The sequence below is a fragment of the Miniopterus natalensis genome, chromosome 16, assembly GCF_054644295.1.
Source record: "Miniopterus natalensis isolate mMinNat1 chromosome 16, mMinNat1.hap1, whole genome shotgun sequence".
NCBI classification, from domain to species: Eukaryota; Metazoa; Chordata; class Mammalia; order Chiroptera; family Miniopteridae; genus Miniopterus; species Miniopterus natalensis.
The window spans coordinates 3,852,015-3,868,950 of NC_142096.1; the positions used below are offsets into that span (position 1 = coordinate 3,852,015).

Genomic DNA, 16,936 nt, shown 5'->3' on the forward strand with positions numbered 1-16,936 from the left:
CCGAGCTCAGGGCGCGCAGAGAGGCGAGCGGACGGCGGGGCGCGCAGAGAGGCGGGCGGGGCGTGCAGAGAGGCGGCCCCGCGCCCCGCCCGCCCGCGTCTGGCAGCCCCGCCCCCGCCCCCCCCCCCCCCCCCCCCGCACCCGCCCCGCGTCACGCAGCCCCGCGCTCGCTCCCCGCAGCAGCAAGATGGAGCTGGTGGACGACAGCACGGTGGTGCGGGCGCGCGGCCTGCCCTGGCAGTCCTCGGACCAGGACGTCGCCAGGTTCTTCAAAGGGCTCAACATCGCCAAGTGCGTTCCCTCTCGGCTCCCTTTCACCTAACAGCCCCCGGGGGGGGGGTCCTGGGCTCCCTGCCCCCCGCCCCCCGCCCCCCCCCCTCCTGACCGACGCGTTTCCCCCTCGCTCTCCGTTACCAAGGGGCGGCGCGGCCCTTTGCCTGAACGCCCAGGGCCGGAGGAACGGCGAGGCGCTGGTCAGGTTCGTGAGCGAGGAGCACAGGGACCTGGCGCTGCAGAGGCACAAGCACCACATGGGCACGCGCTACATCGAGGTGCGTCCCGCGCCCGGACCGGGGCCCGCGGGGGCGCGGCGGCGGGGTGCTCACGGCCCTTTCTTTCCCCAGGTTTACAGAGCCACCGGGGAGGACTTTCTTAAAATCGCTGGTGGTGAGTGCCTTTTACGAAACGTGGCTGTGGCGGGGACTTACAAGCTTTACGTATAGACCAAGGTTAGAAGAAGCAGGGACCTGAGTGGCTTTATATTTTTCTAGTTCCCAGGGAAACATAGGAATCAATTTTTTAATCTTATTTTGGTAGGAGGAAGAAGCTGTCCAGTAGTGTCAGTAAGTGCCTCACCCTGGCCCTACGGCTGTGAGTGGAAGCCTTTAGTGAAACTGCCGCTAAACGTGGCCTGACACTATTGGAGGTGAAAGGGGCGTAGCTCTTGGAAGAAACGGAGCAGTCTGAGAACTGCTTGTGAACAGCCAAGTGGAATACCTGCAGTTGTTCAGTATCTGCTTCTAGTTTTTCTCGAAATGTCCTTAATTCATCAGTGGCCAGTGAACATGGTAGCTTTCCGGCATCTGGTATTTTGGGGGAATGTAGTGTTTGGAGTAGTATGGCCAGGAAGAAGCGGGAACAGATAAAGTCTTTACCTAATTCTGGAGTGATTTATAACTTTCAAACCTAAAATAACTGATGCATAAAAAAATGTTAACTATGATTTGTCCAACGGATTTTTTTCTATATGTGCAACTACTCCGTAAGTTTCTGTGGCTCTGTTCAGGTTGCTTTATAACCCCCTCACTCCTTTGAGTATAGTGAATATCTTCCTGTGTTACTCAGTTCTCTTAAATGTTAGTTGCTATTCAGTATTTTACGTACCATGAATTTTTATGAAGCATCCCTGTTGCGCATTTACACTCACTTATGTTGCAGTGAGTATTTTTGCACCTCTGTATGTGCCACTCATTAGGATCATGTCTAAAAGTGGGATACTGGAATCAAAGATTGTGGGTGACCCTTTTAAGTGGCTTTTGACCCCTTTTGCCAAAATATACTAGGGTGACTTTCACTTGCAGACAGAGAACATTTGTTATATAGCCCTGGTAAAAATCTTTGCAATTGTAGAACTTGTAGTAACAGCATCCTGTTTACACAGTTTGCTGTTATAATTCTGTTCTAGCACTTGTTTCCTGAGATAAACCCAGGCTTCCAAATTCAGAGTTTCAAGTTTAATAGTGTTTAATACTGTTTGGTATTGGTTAGGGATAAAGTATATTTTGGATTGCTATGATTCTGAGGTTCCATGGTCGATAACATTGTAAGATGCAGGTGGCAAAGTTAATTAATGTTCAAGTTAATGCCTGGGATCTCATGGTGTGTAGGCAATAGGGTTAAGGGAAAGTGTTACTAGAGTATGAGCTTGAGTGATGTGCATTTGGGTATTTGCTACGTGGCCTTACTGCAGAATGCTTTGTGTCAGGCGGAATGTTGACAAATGTTGAAACTAACTGCCAAGTATATTCATTACAATATTCTCTCCACTTGAGTGTGTTTTAATCTTTTGTAATAAGAAGTAATCAGAAAAATAACAACAGAAATCACCAAAGTACTTTATACATAATAACTTGTTCTTTTAATTTATGAGAGAGGTAATTTTACCCTCACTTTATAGAGGAGGAAAGGAAGTCACAGAGGCTAAGCTTTACTAAAGTCATAGCCTAGTAAAAGGGTAAAGCCAAGATTGGACCCAGGCACTCTAGCTGCAGGACCTGTGCCCTTAACCACCGTGATCAGTAATTGCCTCTCCACGAGAAGAATATGGTGGTTGGTCCATAATTTAATTGTCTGGCTGTCCTCCTAATTGAGGCGTGCTTATGACAATGGTTAGGGGGAAAGTTTTAAGTCTCTGGGAAGAGAGTTCTTTTTTCCTGGGTGGCTGTTATCAATTCACTTGGGAGTGTGGGTCTTAATTATGGATTCAAGACATGGCCAGGGGTTTTACTGTTTTAAATTTGGTAAAGTAGGTGTCTTAATCATTTCTCCCCATGCTTCCTAACATTTGTGTTTCCCAGGTACATCCAATGAGGTAGCCCAGTTTCTCTCCAAGGAAAATCAAGTCATTGTCCGCATGCGGGGGCTCCCATTCACGGCCACAGCCGATGAAGTGGTGGCCTTCTTTGGGCAGCACTGCCCCATCACGGGGGGCAAGGAGGGCATCCTCTTTGTCACCTACCCAGACGGTAGGCCCACGGGGGATGCTTTCGTGCTCTTTGCCTGTGAGGAGTATGCACAGAACGCACTGAGGAAGCATAAGGACTTGCTGGGTAAAAGATACATTGAGCTCTTCAGGAGCACAGCGGCTGAAGTTCAGCAGGTTGGTTTTTAATAGCATGTTGGTGGTTTTGCACTGTTTCTATTTATTCCTGAAACTAACCCTGCATTACTCATTGTTAAAATCTTACCCCATAACCAAATGATAGCCGCTATTGGCTTACGTACACACAGAAAAAATACCACGTGTTTTTATATAACTGGAGTACTGGTATAGAATTACTCTTTTGTATTCTGTTTCAAAACTATGTATCTTGAAAGTTTACTCTTGTCCAAAAGAAATTTATATTTAAGTTAATATGTCTCATGGAGGTTCATATAATTTATTTAGAAATTCTGTTGTGCATTTCGATTGGCTTTTTTCCCTACCATTAGGAATTTCTAGATAAACGTGCTTATAAAACTCAGTTTCTGATTGATTTCTTTACAACTGAATATAGGACATGAGCTTTTAAGGTTTGTATTTCTAATGTCTTGCCAAGTTTAATTCCCAATAAGCTTGATCAATTCCACACTGTTGGTAGCAGTGTAAAGTGTTCTTTTGTCCTGTTACGTTCAGAATTCAGAGTTGTTTTTGAGGCACAAATGGGATAATCAATTCCTGAAAACATTGTAAGAATCTACGCATGAAACCATGTGTGGAGTCTCAAGACTTTTGACTTCTCTTCCTGACTTACCAGCTGAACACTTCTCTTCGGGGGTTAGGGTTCCCTTGGAGGCATCCTGTAGACAGCTTCATAAGGCTCTTTCAGCTTATTCTCCTTGGGCCCTGCAGTAGAACATAGTCGTTTTAATGATTCCTTTGGGCTTTTTTGCGAGCAGTTAGAGCACTGATTCTGCTATTATTTCTGTGAGTTCATAAAATGATTCTGTGTAGCTTCTGCAAAGCCCATCGTATATTGTGACTTAAAATAATTAAATAAGTCTGTACCTTGTTGAAAATGAATATCAAATTCTGAATCTCTAAAATATGCTGACCATGCTTGGGGCTTCAAACATTACGTACATCCTTCCCAAACTAGAGAGAGAAAATGAGATGTTTTTATTAGATTTAAAATATATATATGTGTCTATTGATTTCAGAGAGAGGAAGGGAGAGGGAGAGAGACAAACATCAGTGATGAGAGTCATTGATCGGCTGCCTCTTGCACGCCCCCTGCTGGGGATCAAGGAGCCTGCAACTCAGGCGTGTGCACAGACTGGGAGTCGAACCTCGATCTCCTGGGTCCTAGGTCGATGCTCAACCGCTGAGCCACGCCAGCTGGGCTAATGAGATTTTTAATTTGAAGACCGATTTCATGGAAACCATAGACTGGAATTGACTACCCCAGGGCCTTGGCTACTTTATATTGATTGTTTTAGGTGTAGAGTGTGCTGCCTCTATGTGACCCTAGCATAAGGTGGTTTTGAGTGTGGGTGACCTTCCTCTCCAGCCCCCTATTCCTAATGATTTATTTAATAAGATTGGAAGTAGTCACAGACTCTGCACTGTCTTCGTTACTAATGATATTTCATTCAGTAACTATTTGCGCGCCTCCAGTTTGGCAGGTTCTGTAGGTGCTAGACCATTTCCCGCCCCAGGTTGGTCGGCAGCCACTTTCCTTTTCCTTTTTTTGCATTGTGTGCCCACCACAGAAGTCAAATCTTCCGTCTCCAAGTATTTCACTCCCTGCTTATGTGAAATGCCTGTTCGTGTTCTTTCTCTGCTTTTCCCTCCTACTGGATTATTTATTATTTTCTTATTAAGTTATGGAGTTCTTAATATTTTGAATATGAATTATCTGTAGTTTGTATTTTTTACTCTGCGGTGTCTTTTGATGAACGGGAGTGCTTTGTTATAGTATATATTCCCTTATGGGAATCTTGAACACAATTTTTAAAACTCTTGAACATGATTTTTTTTATCTCAAAGGCATAAAGATGTACTTGTATGTTGTCTTCTAAAAGCTTTCTAGTTTTGCCTTTCACATTTAAGTGTTTATCCTACCTGGAATTGATTTTTGATGAGGGGAATCTAATTTCATCTTTTTTCCACATGGATACCCAATTAGCCCAGCACCATAGTTCATCCTTCCATCTGATCTGCAAAGTGCACCCTGTCAAAAATCAAGACTCCATGCTGTGTCTCTTTCTGGGTTCTCCAGTATGTCCTGTTGGTTTAATAGAAACTCTGTGCTAAATCCATGCCCTCTTAATACTAATGCTTTATAAATGAAATCTGATACTTCATAGGGTAGATCCCACTCCTTACCCGAACCAAATCCCATCATCTTTAGTAGTAGCTTGGCTGTCAAACCACAGTAATTGTCTATTTGTGTTCTTTCCCTAGTGTTTGCTGCTTCTGGACTGTTTGTATAATTTTTAAAAGTCTTGCTGTCTTGTGATAAAATTTCTTTGGTTATATTTTGTATTTGTTCTTTGGAATTTTTTTTTTTTTTTTTGTCACCTCTTGCTCAGATAGCAACTGGACAGGGTGTGAGGAAATTAGGGCAGATTTCCAGGAGTTCCTCAATTCTGTATTTTCAGTTTATAGGATGATAAAGTTTGCAATGGTGAATTGTTCAGAAAACCCAGGGATGCCACACGCGGTGTTTGCACGAGGACCTTCTCATATTAGCAACCAGTAGGCATATTCTAAACTAAGACAAAAATAGGCAAGAACTTTGAGTTTTGCCTGGGAACAATTTTTTCTCTCCAAAATGTACCTGGCCTCGTTCATTCTCAAGATAGTTTAATTTCACATATTTAATAGTCAAGATCCTCTGTCTTGCCTGTGTCTAAAGTTCACGTGGAAACTAAGTGGTTATTTTTATGGAGACTAAATTATTTTTTTCCGTTGTATATTACCATTCTATCTTTTGGCTTTATATATTACTTGCTTTATAAATGTGGCATCATATTTTCATATAATCCAGAGTCACCATTTTACCTGTGGTTCCATTACTCTGGGTTATTTTCTTTATACTTCTTAGGTTTGGAGGTAGAATGTGAAGCAATACTAAGTGGACTATTGTACTTAGTAAAATGAAATCTAATAGATTGCTACAATAGTCCACAATTAGTAATTCCAGATATTTATGAAAGTGGCAGACTTTAAGGATATTTGTCCCAAGGCAGATAGTGATGTAATGGTCGAATAGACAAGTCCTTAAACTAAGTGCTTTTGTGCTGGGTGTGGTATATGCCTTGGCACGCATTTGGCAAACGTGGCTGTCATGCTTGCCCAGATGAAAAGCATGAATCCCTTCCTCCGTGAGTGCTGCTCAAACTTTAATGTGCTATGAATCACCTGGGGACCTTGTTAAAATGCAGATTTATATTGACTGGATCTGGGGTAGAGCTGAGATGATACATTTCTAACAGGCTCCCCAGGGATTCCCAGGCTGGTCTGCAGACAGCGTTGGCTTAGCAAGACTCTAAATCACTTCTGTTTTGCTTTGAGTACAGGTGCTGAATCGATTCTCCTCGGCTCCTCCTCTCATTCCACTTCCAACCCCCCCCATTATTCCAGTACTACCTCAGCAGTTTGTGCCCCCTACAAATGTTAGAGACTGTATACGCCTTCGAGGTCTTCCCTATGCGGCCACAATTGAGGACATCCTGGACTTTCTAGGGGAGTTTTCCACAGATATCCGAACTCACGGGGTTCACATGGTATTGAATCACCAGGTAAGAGTCGCTTACTTGGAAACTGAGTTGCTTATTTTTATCATCAAAGAGTGCCTTCCAATAAAAGAATACAAGTGCAGTTTTATAGCAAGTCTTGAAGGAAAGATGTAACTGTAAATGCTAGAGGTCTTTAAGCTGAACTCCAGGAAGAACGCGGCCATGGGTATGATCGTCGAAATTTGGGTCTGATTCTGTCGTCACATCCATCCATCAAATTCTCAAAGGCATCACATAGGACAGTGTCCATCTAAGACAACATTTTACTGTTGCAGCTACTGAGCTCTGCAGTCACGGACAGTACGTAAATCCATGAGCTTGTCTGTGTTCAAGAGTATTTTTTATCCATAGACTGTTTAGAAACGGCTTATTTTATATATGTGTGTGTTTTAGATACCAAATTACATTCAGTAAAGTGCAAACTCAGTAAGGATTAGTGTCTGCATTCACCACTTAGAGTGTGGTCATAACAGGCACTCAAATGTATTAATGAATGAATTGTTTAGTAGAAACCTCTATCAAAATCTAACCAAATTCTTTGGTATACAGGCATATATTCTAAGGATATTAAAAGTTGTTCCTGGCTTAGTGTCCCTTGATTTTTGGTTTAAAGAAAACTGATCACTTTTTTGCTGGACAGTATGCCAGTATTTTCTGCCGTCACAAGCAGGACAATTCTCAAAACCTATAAACCCTGTAGTCCTAATTAAAATTTTGGCACTCTTTATTAAAAGCAGGGTTGTATTAATTTTTGAAAATGAGGTGTTTCTGATGAATGATGATTGAGTGTAGGTTTGTATGGGAAATACCAATGTTTTTCTAAATGGCTAGTATTCCACTTTCTCTCTTCACATGGGGATTTGGTCACATTCACAACCATAATCCCGTCTCACTGGAAAGTGCATGGCACTGGGTACAGGCAGTCACCATTTCTAATGACCCAGGGGCTATCATTGCTCTTTCACTAATAACCATAGACAGATTCACCTACCACTGACCCACAGGGCCTCTTGTGATTGCACTTGGGAGAAATGCTTCTTAGATTATGGACAGGCTCTTAGCTGTCTCGAAGGTGTTAGGTTTCCATCTTGGACTGGGTTTCCCTGGTGTCCCTAATTTCCCTGGTATGGTAACTCGTATGGTAACTTGCATGGTAATAATTTGCACTGCATAGTCCCTCAGAGGCTTTTAAGGAAATCCATTCATAAGGAAGAAATCTTATAAGCTGATTGTATCTTTCTCTCCCCCATAAAATGTCCATGCTAAATAAAAGTGAAGCATTGCAGTTCTGTGGAACAAATCTGTCAGCTTGGCTTTAAATAGGAGATTTTTAGCAAGCTATTAGTCATAGAGAAAATTACTATCCACACCTGCCTGGCCAAGATGGAAGATGGAAGCACATGGGCAGAGGTGAGAGAAGGGCTCCCATGCAAGGCTGATGATAGAGCTGTAACCAGCCTTCGCTGTGCTTTGCAACTGCCAATTTCCTGTCTCCCTCCCCTTTCCCCAAGGCACGTCCCAACCTGGGCTGCTGGGGGAAAGGAAAGGGATGTTGCAGGTCAGTGACGGCCAGAACTTAGAGCCGAAAGAACGCTAGCTGATTCAGTTTCTCGTAGGAGCACACACAAAGCTCTAACACTGGTTCTGTCACCAGCTTTTCTCAACCAAATGTTAGAATTGGGTTTTTTAGAGTGCAAAGCCCAATACACAATCCTATACTTTGAAACCACAGTCACAAGGAGACCTTTCCAAGACCTTGTAAATCTGATAGGAATAGAAACCAAAAAGGATCACTTTCAGCTATGACCTCTCAAAACTGTGTCTTCTACGTTTTGTGGGCCATTCTGGTAATTAGGTGAAATAATGCAAGTCAGATTTCCATAAACCACACTGTCACCCAGATTTTGTGGCTAAAATGTCTGTAACTATGGGTGATTGTCGCTTTGCATGTTTTGAAAGCAACCATTTCCTTGTTGAAGGAGACAGTCTCCTTTTGTTTCTATTCTTCCCCCACGCGCTCAGGGCCGCCCATCAGGAGATGCCTTTATCCAGATGAAGTCTGCGGACAGAGCATTTATGGCTGCACAGAAGTGTCATAAAAAAACCATGAAGGACAGATATGTTGAAGTCTTTCAGTGTTCAGCTGAGGAGATGAACTTTGTGTTAATGGGGGGCACTTTAAATCGAAATGGCTTATCCCCACCGCCATGTAAGTTACCATGTAAGTTTTTCTTGGGTCTTGGCGCTGTTCTACGCTATATGCTGGTAGGTGCTTGAGCTGCTTTCTGTGTCCTTGGTTCTTTCTGAGGCAGGCAAGGTGGTTCCACAAGGCTTTCCCATCTGAAATCGGTAGTATCTGGTAATCATGTAAGATCTTGGTTGTGGACACCCATAATTAGAGATGCTACAGACACCTCCTTTCAGATTATACTCTTGCTTTTCCAGTGATAAGCCCTTGATTTCTGAAGCTTAGTGTGCTCAAGATAAGCACTGACTCTGGGAGGCAACCTGGCTATGTAGATATTTTAATACGCATTTAAAGTAAAATAAGAATGACTGGATCTTTTTTTGATGCCCATTTTGTATTTTTAAGTTATTGAGCATTAAGTATTTTTTGGATAGGATAACCTGGGGAGCATTTCTCTTGCTCTCCAGGATATCTGGAATGAGCAAGTTAGTAAAAAACATAAATGCGTAAATAAATTAGCCAAAGTTTCCATTGGGTCGCAGGATCAGTGCTTAATTTCAGGCCATGCTCTTGCTCATTGGCACCTGGGTGCAAGCCATCTGGAATCCTGTTTGAGAGGAATAAGCCCTTTAGTCTGAAGACCAAGCTCTGGCTAGTGACTGATGTTAAAACCTGAACCTTTTGGCACAGTTTTCACTTTTGAATAAGACGTACCTTGTTAGGAGGCATGTTGGGTATGTCTAAAAGCATGTAGCACTTGGAATACAGTCCAAAGATAACAGACCAACTGGATTATGTGCTTGATTCCAATAAAATGGGGAGTGTTAGGACATTACTTTCTAATTGAGAGGAATCTATACCAATAAACCTATTTGGATAAGTATTATTCATGGACTGTTCAGTGGGGGCTTACTCCTTTTTTCCCTTGGAATTCTACTCGCTAATACTCCATTTAACTGCTGCTTGCTGTTGGTGACTATCTAAGAGTTGACCACTAATGAGCATCATGTTTTGAAAATTTATTACTGGGTTTACTTAGTTATCTTAAAGTAATCTTAGTCATGTATTCTGTCCACAAGCCGCTGGTAATGTCAGTAACATCTACAATTTCTCTTCGTGATAATCTATCAAGCATTGTGAGATAAGGGAATTTCTCCTTCACGTGTAACCCAAATTCTGCTCGATACCATTTTATTTATCTCCTCCTGGTGCAAAACTGGTCATTACACTTTCTTCATAAGATTTTCATTTCTTCCCCTTTCTCCCTCACAAGCACTAAAGTAATAAAAGTGTTAAATGCATTTTTCACATAAAATGTATTTCCATATCTTCGCTATTAATACTTTCCAAAAATTTTAGCTAAAAAGAAAGAAAATTTGGCTACTGGCCATTTTAGTGGAAGAGTTTACTTATTTTTTAGTTTAAATCAGAATTCTATTTATGCATGCTAATTATGCCTGTTCTCCTGGACTGCTTTTTGCCTCCCAGCTCACTTTTGGTGATTGCCTATTTATACAACAGCCAAAAAATACTTACAGAAATCGCACTGTTTTTTTATATAATCTCAAGGACTAATACAGTTTAAAATGGTGACTAATTATGACTCACTGAGGAGTTTCTTACTGAATTTCAGAAAGAGGTGCTGCTAAAATCTCATTGTTTTAAAGTTGTAAACATTTATTTATTGGAATTTAACTTTTCAAAAAGTTGAGCATTTTAAAGTCACCTCCATTTTTGAGCCTGTGAATACGTACGTCTTACTCTCTTTTAGGAATATGAGAGCAGCTGTGCTTTCATTTGAGGAATACCCAGATCTGTTTAGTTATTAAAAATTACCACTTTTCTTTGTTTTGAGGCAGAAGAGACTTATACCTACTATATATGTCTGTCTCAGTATGAGATGCTGTCGTTTCAAGAACTGATTGATAGTTTTGAAAGCAGGGTATGTGCATAGACTTTGTAATTTTCTGTATGACTACAGTGCCTCAGTTTGTCCTGATTGCCTTTTGTGTGGACTCTTTAAGGCCAGGAATCATAATTTAAAAATCCATCTACATGTTAGGTATGAACATGTAGCTCAATTTTTGGTGAGTATGAATGAGGTACCCAAAAGGTGATGAGGCCGACATGTGTCCCCGTATTCAGCGGACTGCCCTCCTCCTCTCCATTCACTTGTAGAAACTCAGAAGACTTGCAGGAGACAGTAGAGAGTTTCATGTGAAAAAGCTATCCCTTGGGCCTCTGCTATTTTCAAACAGAAGAGGTGGTTCTGGGTGTGAATGTTAAAGTTAGGACCCCTAAACTCAGACAACCTCTCAGTTACCTCTTTTGTTGGGTACAGATGGCCTGGATAGTGTGTTCATCCCACTCAAGTGCATTGGGTAACCAGGAGACAAAGGAATTCCATTCTTTCTATTATCTATATAATCTGAGTTCATAGTTTAGCTGCTGACTCTCAGGGTGACTTGCGCTTCTATTTTTCAGGGCTAATTCCCAGGTTGGATTTAAAAAAAATTTTTTTTAACAGTTTTGAAGGTGTAGACTAGCTTCAAAGGTGGAAGTAATGCAGAGTTACTCTACTTTTATATCAGTTCACTCTGAAACCATCTGTGCTCTGGCATAATACATGGTGCTGGTGAAGAGCTTCCTCAACCATTTTATTTCAGGTTGTACTGTAAGGTAGATAAGATGGAATAGCAGTGTAGTTCTCAAAAAAACAAAAAATCCAGCTTTTAGTTTGAAGTTATACTAAACGTCAGCCCTATGTGTCTTCCCTCAAAGTGTTTGTTTGTGGTAACTGGCACTCAAGAGTGGAAAAAAAATAGCGCATGTCAAGAAATAGTTGAGATTTTGATGGTATTGGTTTTTCCAACTTTCAGACCGAGAACAGTTCTTGAGGTTGATGGAGTGAGTGTGAGAACTGAGATTACTTCTAGGTTTTGTCTATATAATCAAAAAGAAGTTGCTTGGCGTAGTATGAAGAATTGCTTTCTTACTTGAAAACGTGTATATGCAATAGTAACCTTATGCCTTTAGTGCTAGCACGTATGCGTCAACTGTTTCAAAGGTCTCAAAGTGTCTCTCTCTGCTTATTTAGGCCTGTCTCCTCCTTCCTACACATTTCCAGCTCCTGCAGCGGTGATTCCTACTGAAGCTGCCATTTATCAGCCCTCTCTGCTTTTGAACCCCCGGGCTCTGCAGCCCTCCACAGCCTACTACCCGGCAGGCACGCAGCTCTTCATGAACTACACCGCATACTACCCCAGGTAAGGCCCCGGTGCAAGTGGAAATGAGGCACGGAAACAAAAGGCGCCTTTGATAGCCAGTGCCCGAGCCCACAGAGGAACACTGTCTGCCGCATCGAAGGTTAGCATGGTGGGCAGTAGCTTCTGGTCATCTCTAAGAACGAAGGTTGTTTCAAGACAAACTGAAATAGATTTATTTTTTAACCATGTATTAACAACATCTTTTAGGCTATTTTTGTATACAACTTTACTTTTTCCCCTTCTCCTTTCTTAGGGCCATAAGTGAGGGGGGCACTGTGATCGTTGCAGTAGGGTGGAAGTATCTTGTGAATGAATTTAAAAACAGGAAAATCCTTAATGACGACAATTATAGTTTTACATAGCATTATTAATTCATGTTACCCCACAATAAATAAGAAGTTACTTTAAGTTGTACACAGCTTGTGTTCTTTCTCCCCTAAATCTTTACTAACATTCCAAAATGAGACCTATTTAGAACTTTCTTAGAATCAACTTTTTTTACTGGTTTCTAGGGAAAAAAATGTTTTAAGTTATAGTTGACATACAATATTATATTGGTTTCTTATGTATAACAGTGATTAGACATTTATAAAACTTACAAAGTGATCACCCTGATATGTCTAGTATCCACTTGACACCGTGCATAATTATTACAGTGTTACTGACTGTATTATAACTGCCCATATGTACTTCTTAATTCCTTCACATTTTTCACCCACCTCTTCAACCCCCCTCCCATCTGGTAACCATCAATTTGTTCTCTATCTATGAGTTTGTTTCTGATCACTTATTTTGTTTTTTAGATTCCACATATAAATGAAATCATACCATATTTGTCTTTGTCTAACTTATTCCGCTTAGCATAGTACCCTGTAGGGCCATCCATGCTATTGCAGATGGTAAGATATTTCTTTTTTAATGGTCAAGTATTATTCCATTGTATATATGTATCACATCTTCTTTATCCATTCATCTAGTGATGGACCCTTAGGTTGCTTCCATATTTTGGTTATTATAAATAATGCTGCAGTAAACATAGGGGTGCATTTTGGGTTTCTTTGGCTAAATGACCAGAAGTGGAATTGCTGGGGCATATGGTAGCTCTATTTTTAACATTTTGAAGGACCTCCATACTGTTTTCCACAGTGGTACCACCAACTTGCAATCCCACCAACAATTCACGAGGGTTCCTTTTTCTCCACATCCTCACTGGCACATGTGGTTTGTTGATTTATTGATAATGACCATCCTGACAGGTGTGAGGAGATAATCCAATTGTTTCAATTTGCATTTCCCTGGTGATTAGTGATGGTGAGCATCTTTTCAGATCTTTGTTGGCCATTTGTATGTTCTCTTTGGAGAAATGTTTGTTCAAGTTGTCTGTCCATTTTGTAATCGGATTGTTTGGGTTTTTTGGTGTTGGGTTATATGAGTTCTTTATAAATTTTGGGTATTAACACTTTATGGAATGTATCACTGGCAAATATCTTCCTCCATCCGCTTACACTCAGCCTGTGTGTGTCTTTTGATCTGGTTCGGGTCATTAGGAGGCAGCGTATGTGCAGCTCTTGCTTTCGTATCCATTCAGCCACTCTGTGTCTTTTGATTAGAGCATTTAATTCATTTACAATTAAAGTAATTATTGATAGGTGTATAATTATTGCCATTTTATTCCTTTCTGATTGTTTTTGTAGTTTTATTTTGTTCCTTAAACTGTTGCTTTCTTATTTTTGTTGAGTTTATTAGGGTGGCATTGATTAATAAAATTTATAGGTTTTAAGTGTACAGTTCTGTAACACATCATCTGTACATTGCATTGTGTGTTCATCACCCCAGTCAAATCTCTTTCCAGGACCATTTATCTCCCCCTTTACTCTCTTCTACCTCCCCTAGCCCCCTTTCCCTCTGGTCATCACCATACTGTTGTGTGTTTCTATGAATTTGTTTTTCTTTTTTCAAATTTTTTAATCCCTTTACCTTTTCCCCCAACTGCTTTTATGATGTGCTTGCCTTTGTCAGTGAGAATTTTTGTCTTTCCTGTATTTTCTTATTTGTATTTTTTTACCTTAGAAGTCCCTTTAACATTTTTTGTCTTATTGGTTTACTGGTGATGAACTCCTTAGCTTTTTCTTGTCTGGGGAACTCTTTATCTCCTTTGATTTTAAATGATAGCCTTGCTGGGTAGAGTAATCTTGGTTGTAGATACTTGCTTGTCATCACTTAGGAACCAGGAGGTCACAGTTCAGTTCCTGGTCAGGGCACAGGCCTGGGTTGCAGGCTTGATCCCCTGTTGGGAGTGTGCAGGAGGCAGTGCATGATGTCTCTCTCTCCTCTGTGTTTCTGTCTCTCTCCCTCTCCCTTCCTCTCTCTCAGAATCAATAAAAACATATTTAAAAAAGAAGAAGGTGGTCTAGTTTTTTTTATTATTTTTGCATGGATCTTGTCTTCATGTTTAACTTGAGAAACTTATTAGCCATTCAGTTATTTTCTTTGGAGAAATGCTTATTCAAATCCTTTGCACATTTTTTAATTGGCTTATTTTTCTTACTGTTTTTCAGTTGTAAAACCTCTTTATATATTCTAGATAACAGACCTTATAAGATATGATTTGCAAATATTTTCTCCCAGTCTCTGGGTTCTCTTTCATTTTCTTGATAGTGTGCTTTAAACCACAAATGTTTTAAATTTTGATGAAGTCCAATTTATTTTTCTTCTTTTCTCATGTATACTTTTGTCACATGTCACTCAAGGTCATGAAGATTTCCTATGACATATTATAAAAATATTGCAGTTTTAGCTCATATTTCGGTATATTACCAAATTAGAATTAATTTTTTTTATGTAGGATAAGATAAGGTAGAGGTCAAAATTCATCATTTTGCATGTGGATATTCCCTTGTTTCAGCACCATTTATTGAAAACTGTTTTTTTCTTCATCGAATTATCTTAGAACCCTGGTAAAAACTTAATGGACCATAAATGTAAAGGTTTATTTCTGGCCTCTCAGTTCTGTTCCATTGATCATTGCCTGCCATCAAGGGAGTACCACACCATCTTGATTACTGTCGTTTTGTATTAAGATTTGAATTTCAGAAATGCTGTTTTCCTACTTTATCTTTTTCAAGATAGTTTGGCTTTTCTGGGTCCTTGGCATTTCCTTGTGTGTTTTAGACTCAGTTTTATCAATTCTGCAGAAAGCCAGTTGGAATTTTGATAGCTATTTCATCGAATCTGTACAATTTAGAGAGTTTATGAACATGGGCTGCCTTTCCATTTATTTAGATGATCTTTTATTTTTTTCATAATGTTTTGTGGTTTTCAGTGTATAAGAGTTGCTAGATTTTTTTCCTAAGTAGTCTCTTTGATGCTATTGTGAATGGAATTGCTTTATTAATTTCCTTTTCGGATAGTTCACAGTAGTGTATAGAAATGCAGTTGATTTATTTTGTGTATCGGTCTTGTATCTTGTAACCTTGCTGAACTGGTTTATTAGTTACAGTAGTTTTTCAGCAAATTCTATTTTATTTTCTACATATTTAAGTTTACCTTGTCTCTGTCCTATCACTTTCATTCTATAGATTACTTCATTTTTGCTGATTGTTATTTCAATAATGTAAAAGATCTTGGAATGTAGGTTGATAGAAAATTCTTATTCGCATGCCTTGTTAGTTATACAGATTGTTTCCTTTTCCTTGAGGTGCCTTTGTATACAGCAGGTAGCCCTAGTACAAGAAATATGGATGTGAATCCAGGTTGTGTTACGTTTGGGCTTCATCGGAATATGTGTACCTTATACATGGTGAACATAATTTTGAAACCTTGAATTTCCAGGTGGATAACTTTTATCTTTTTACTTTATCTTAGTTGTCGTTTGAAGTTACTAGATGCCTCCACTTAATTTATAGGTGGTCTTTAGCCAAAGGAATGGAATATACCAGGACAGGGCCTTGGAAGTAAGTTGTATATTATGGAAATGAACTGACTTCCATATCCAGTTCGGAAAATCTGAGTAACTAGTAATAAAATTACGTGGTCTTTAAATATTCGAGTTAGTGTTTATCAGACATTTGACATGAGCAGGTAATGGTCTTTGGATGAATGGTGGTTTTATGGGGGAAAGCATTGAACTAGAAGTTGAGAGGTCTAGGTGGTTCTCTTGGTTTGGTGAAGCACTGTTTGTGTGACCTTGGGAAACTATTTAACTCTTGGTCTCCCGTTCCTATCTCTGTAAAAATGAGGAAATGTGGCTGTCCTACTCAGGCCTAAACAGCATCCCTCCTTCCCTCTCTGATCTCATAGTTGCACATGGATTGACTTTTAACAGGCTTTCCTCAGAGGGAGTTGTAAAAATCTCCCAAGTGACCCTAACGGGCAAACAAGTTGAGGATCACTGCTTTAGAAACTGAAAAGGTTAAGGGCAGCTTGATGTCAAATAATATTTTCAGGCTCCCATATTTTTAAAACGATGAAACAGAATGATGGTTATGGAAATAGTGAAAGTGAAATAACACATGATTGCATGTATGGCTTATGGAGTAACTTGGCATGTTTAGTCATTGAACCCGAAGAACAGGGCTGTCAAGCAGGTGACTTGTTCAGGGCTGGCTGCTGTGCCATAAAAACATGGAGTCTGGAGCTAGGTGCATGTCTGGCATCATTCCTATTAGCCCATTAGTTAGGATTGTGTAGGATAGATCAGCTCAAAGGCTTTTAGTGCCTCTCATTTTGTGTTTACTTGTCTTTGAAATGGGATAGTCACTTACTTAGAAAGATTTATAAGGGTTAATAATCTAAAACTGTGGGTCTTTATTGCTCTTTAAGCTAATAACTTGTTTAAAAATTTTCCCTATATTTTCAGTTATGGGTTTCTGGCCACTAATTGTGGTGGAAAACAGATTGGGTGGGGAACAGGGTGAAACTAATTCTATAATACGGTGATTACTTGAGTTGCCGTATGAAGAATAATTAGGTGTTCACTTGG

General features: G+C 40.2%; 1 protein-coding gene across 1 annotated transcript in view; it reads left to right on the plus strand.

Annotated features, from left to right (window-relative positions):
• ESRP1 (epithelial splicing regulatory protein 1) overlaps positions 1–16,936 on the plus strand; it is a 43,758-nt gene that overhangs the window by 16,992 nt on the left and 9,830 nt on the right. Inside the window, exons 7-13 of the mRNA XM_087825278.1 lie at positions 181–291; positions 419–551; positions 624–666; positions 2,577–2,878; positions 6,283–6,504; positions 8,524–8,722; positions 11,787–11,955. Coding sequence (XP_087681404.1) covers positions 181–291; positions 419–551; positions 624–666; positions 2,577–2,878; positions 6,283–6,504; positions 8,524–8,722; positions 11,787–11,955 — 1,179 coding nt within the window. The remainder of the gene's footprint in view (positions 1–180; positions 292–418; positions 552–623; positions 667–2,576; positions 2,879–6,282; positions 6,505–8,523; positions 8,723–11,786; positions 11,956–16,936) is intronic.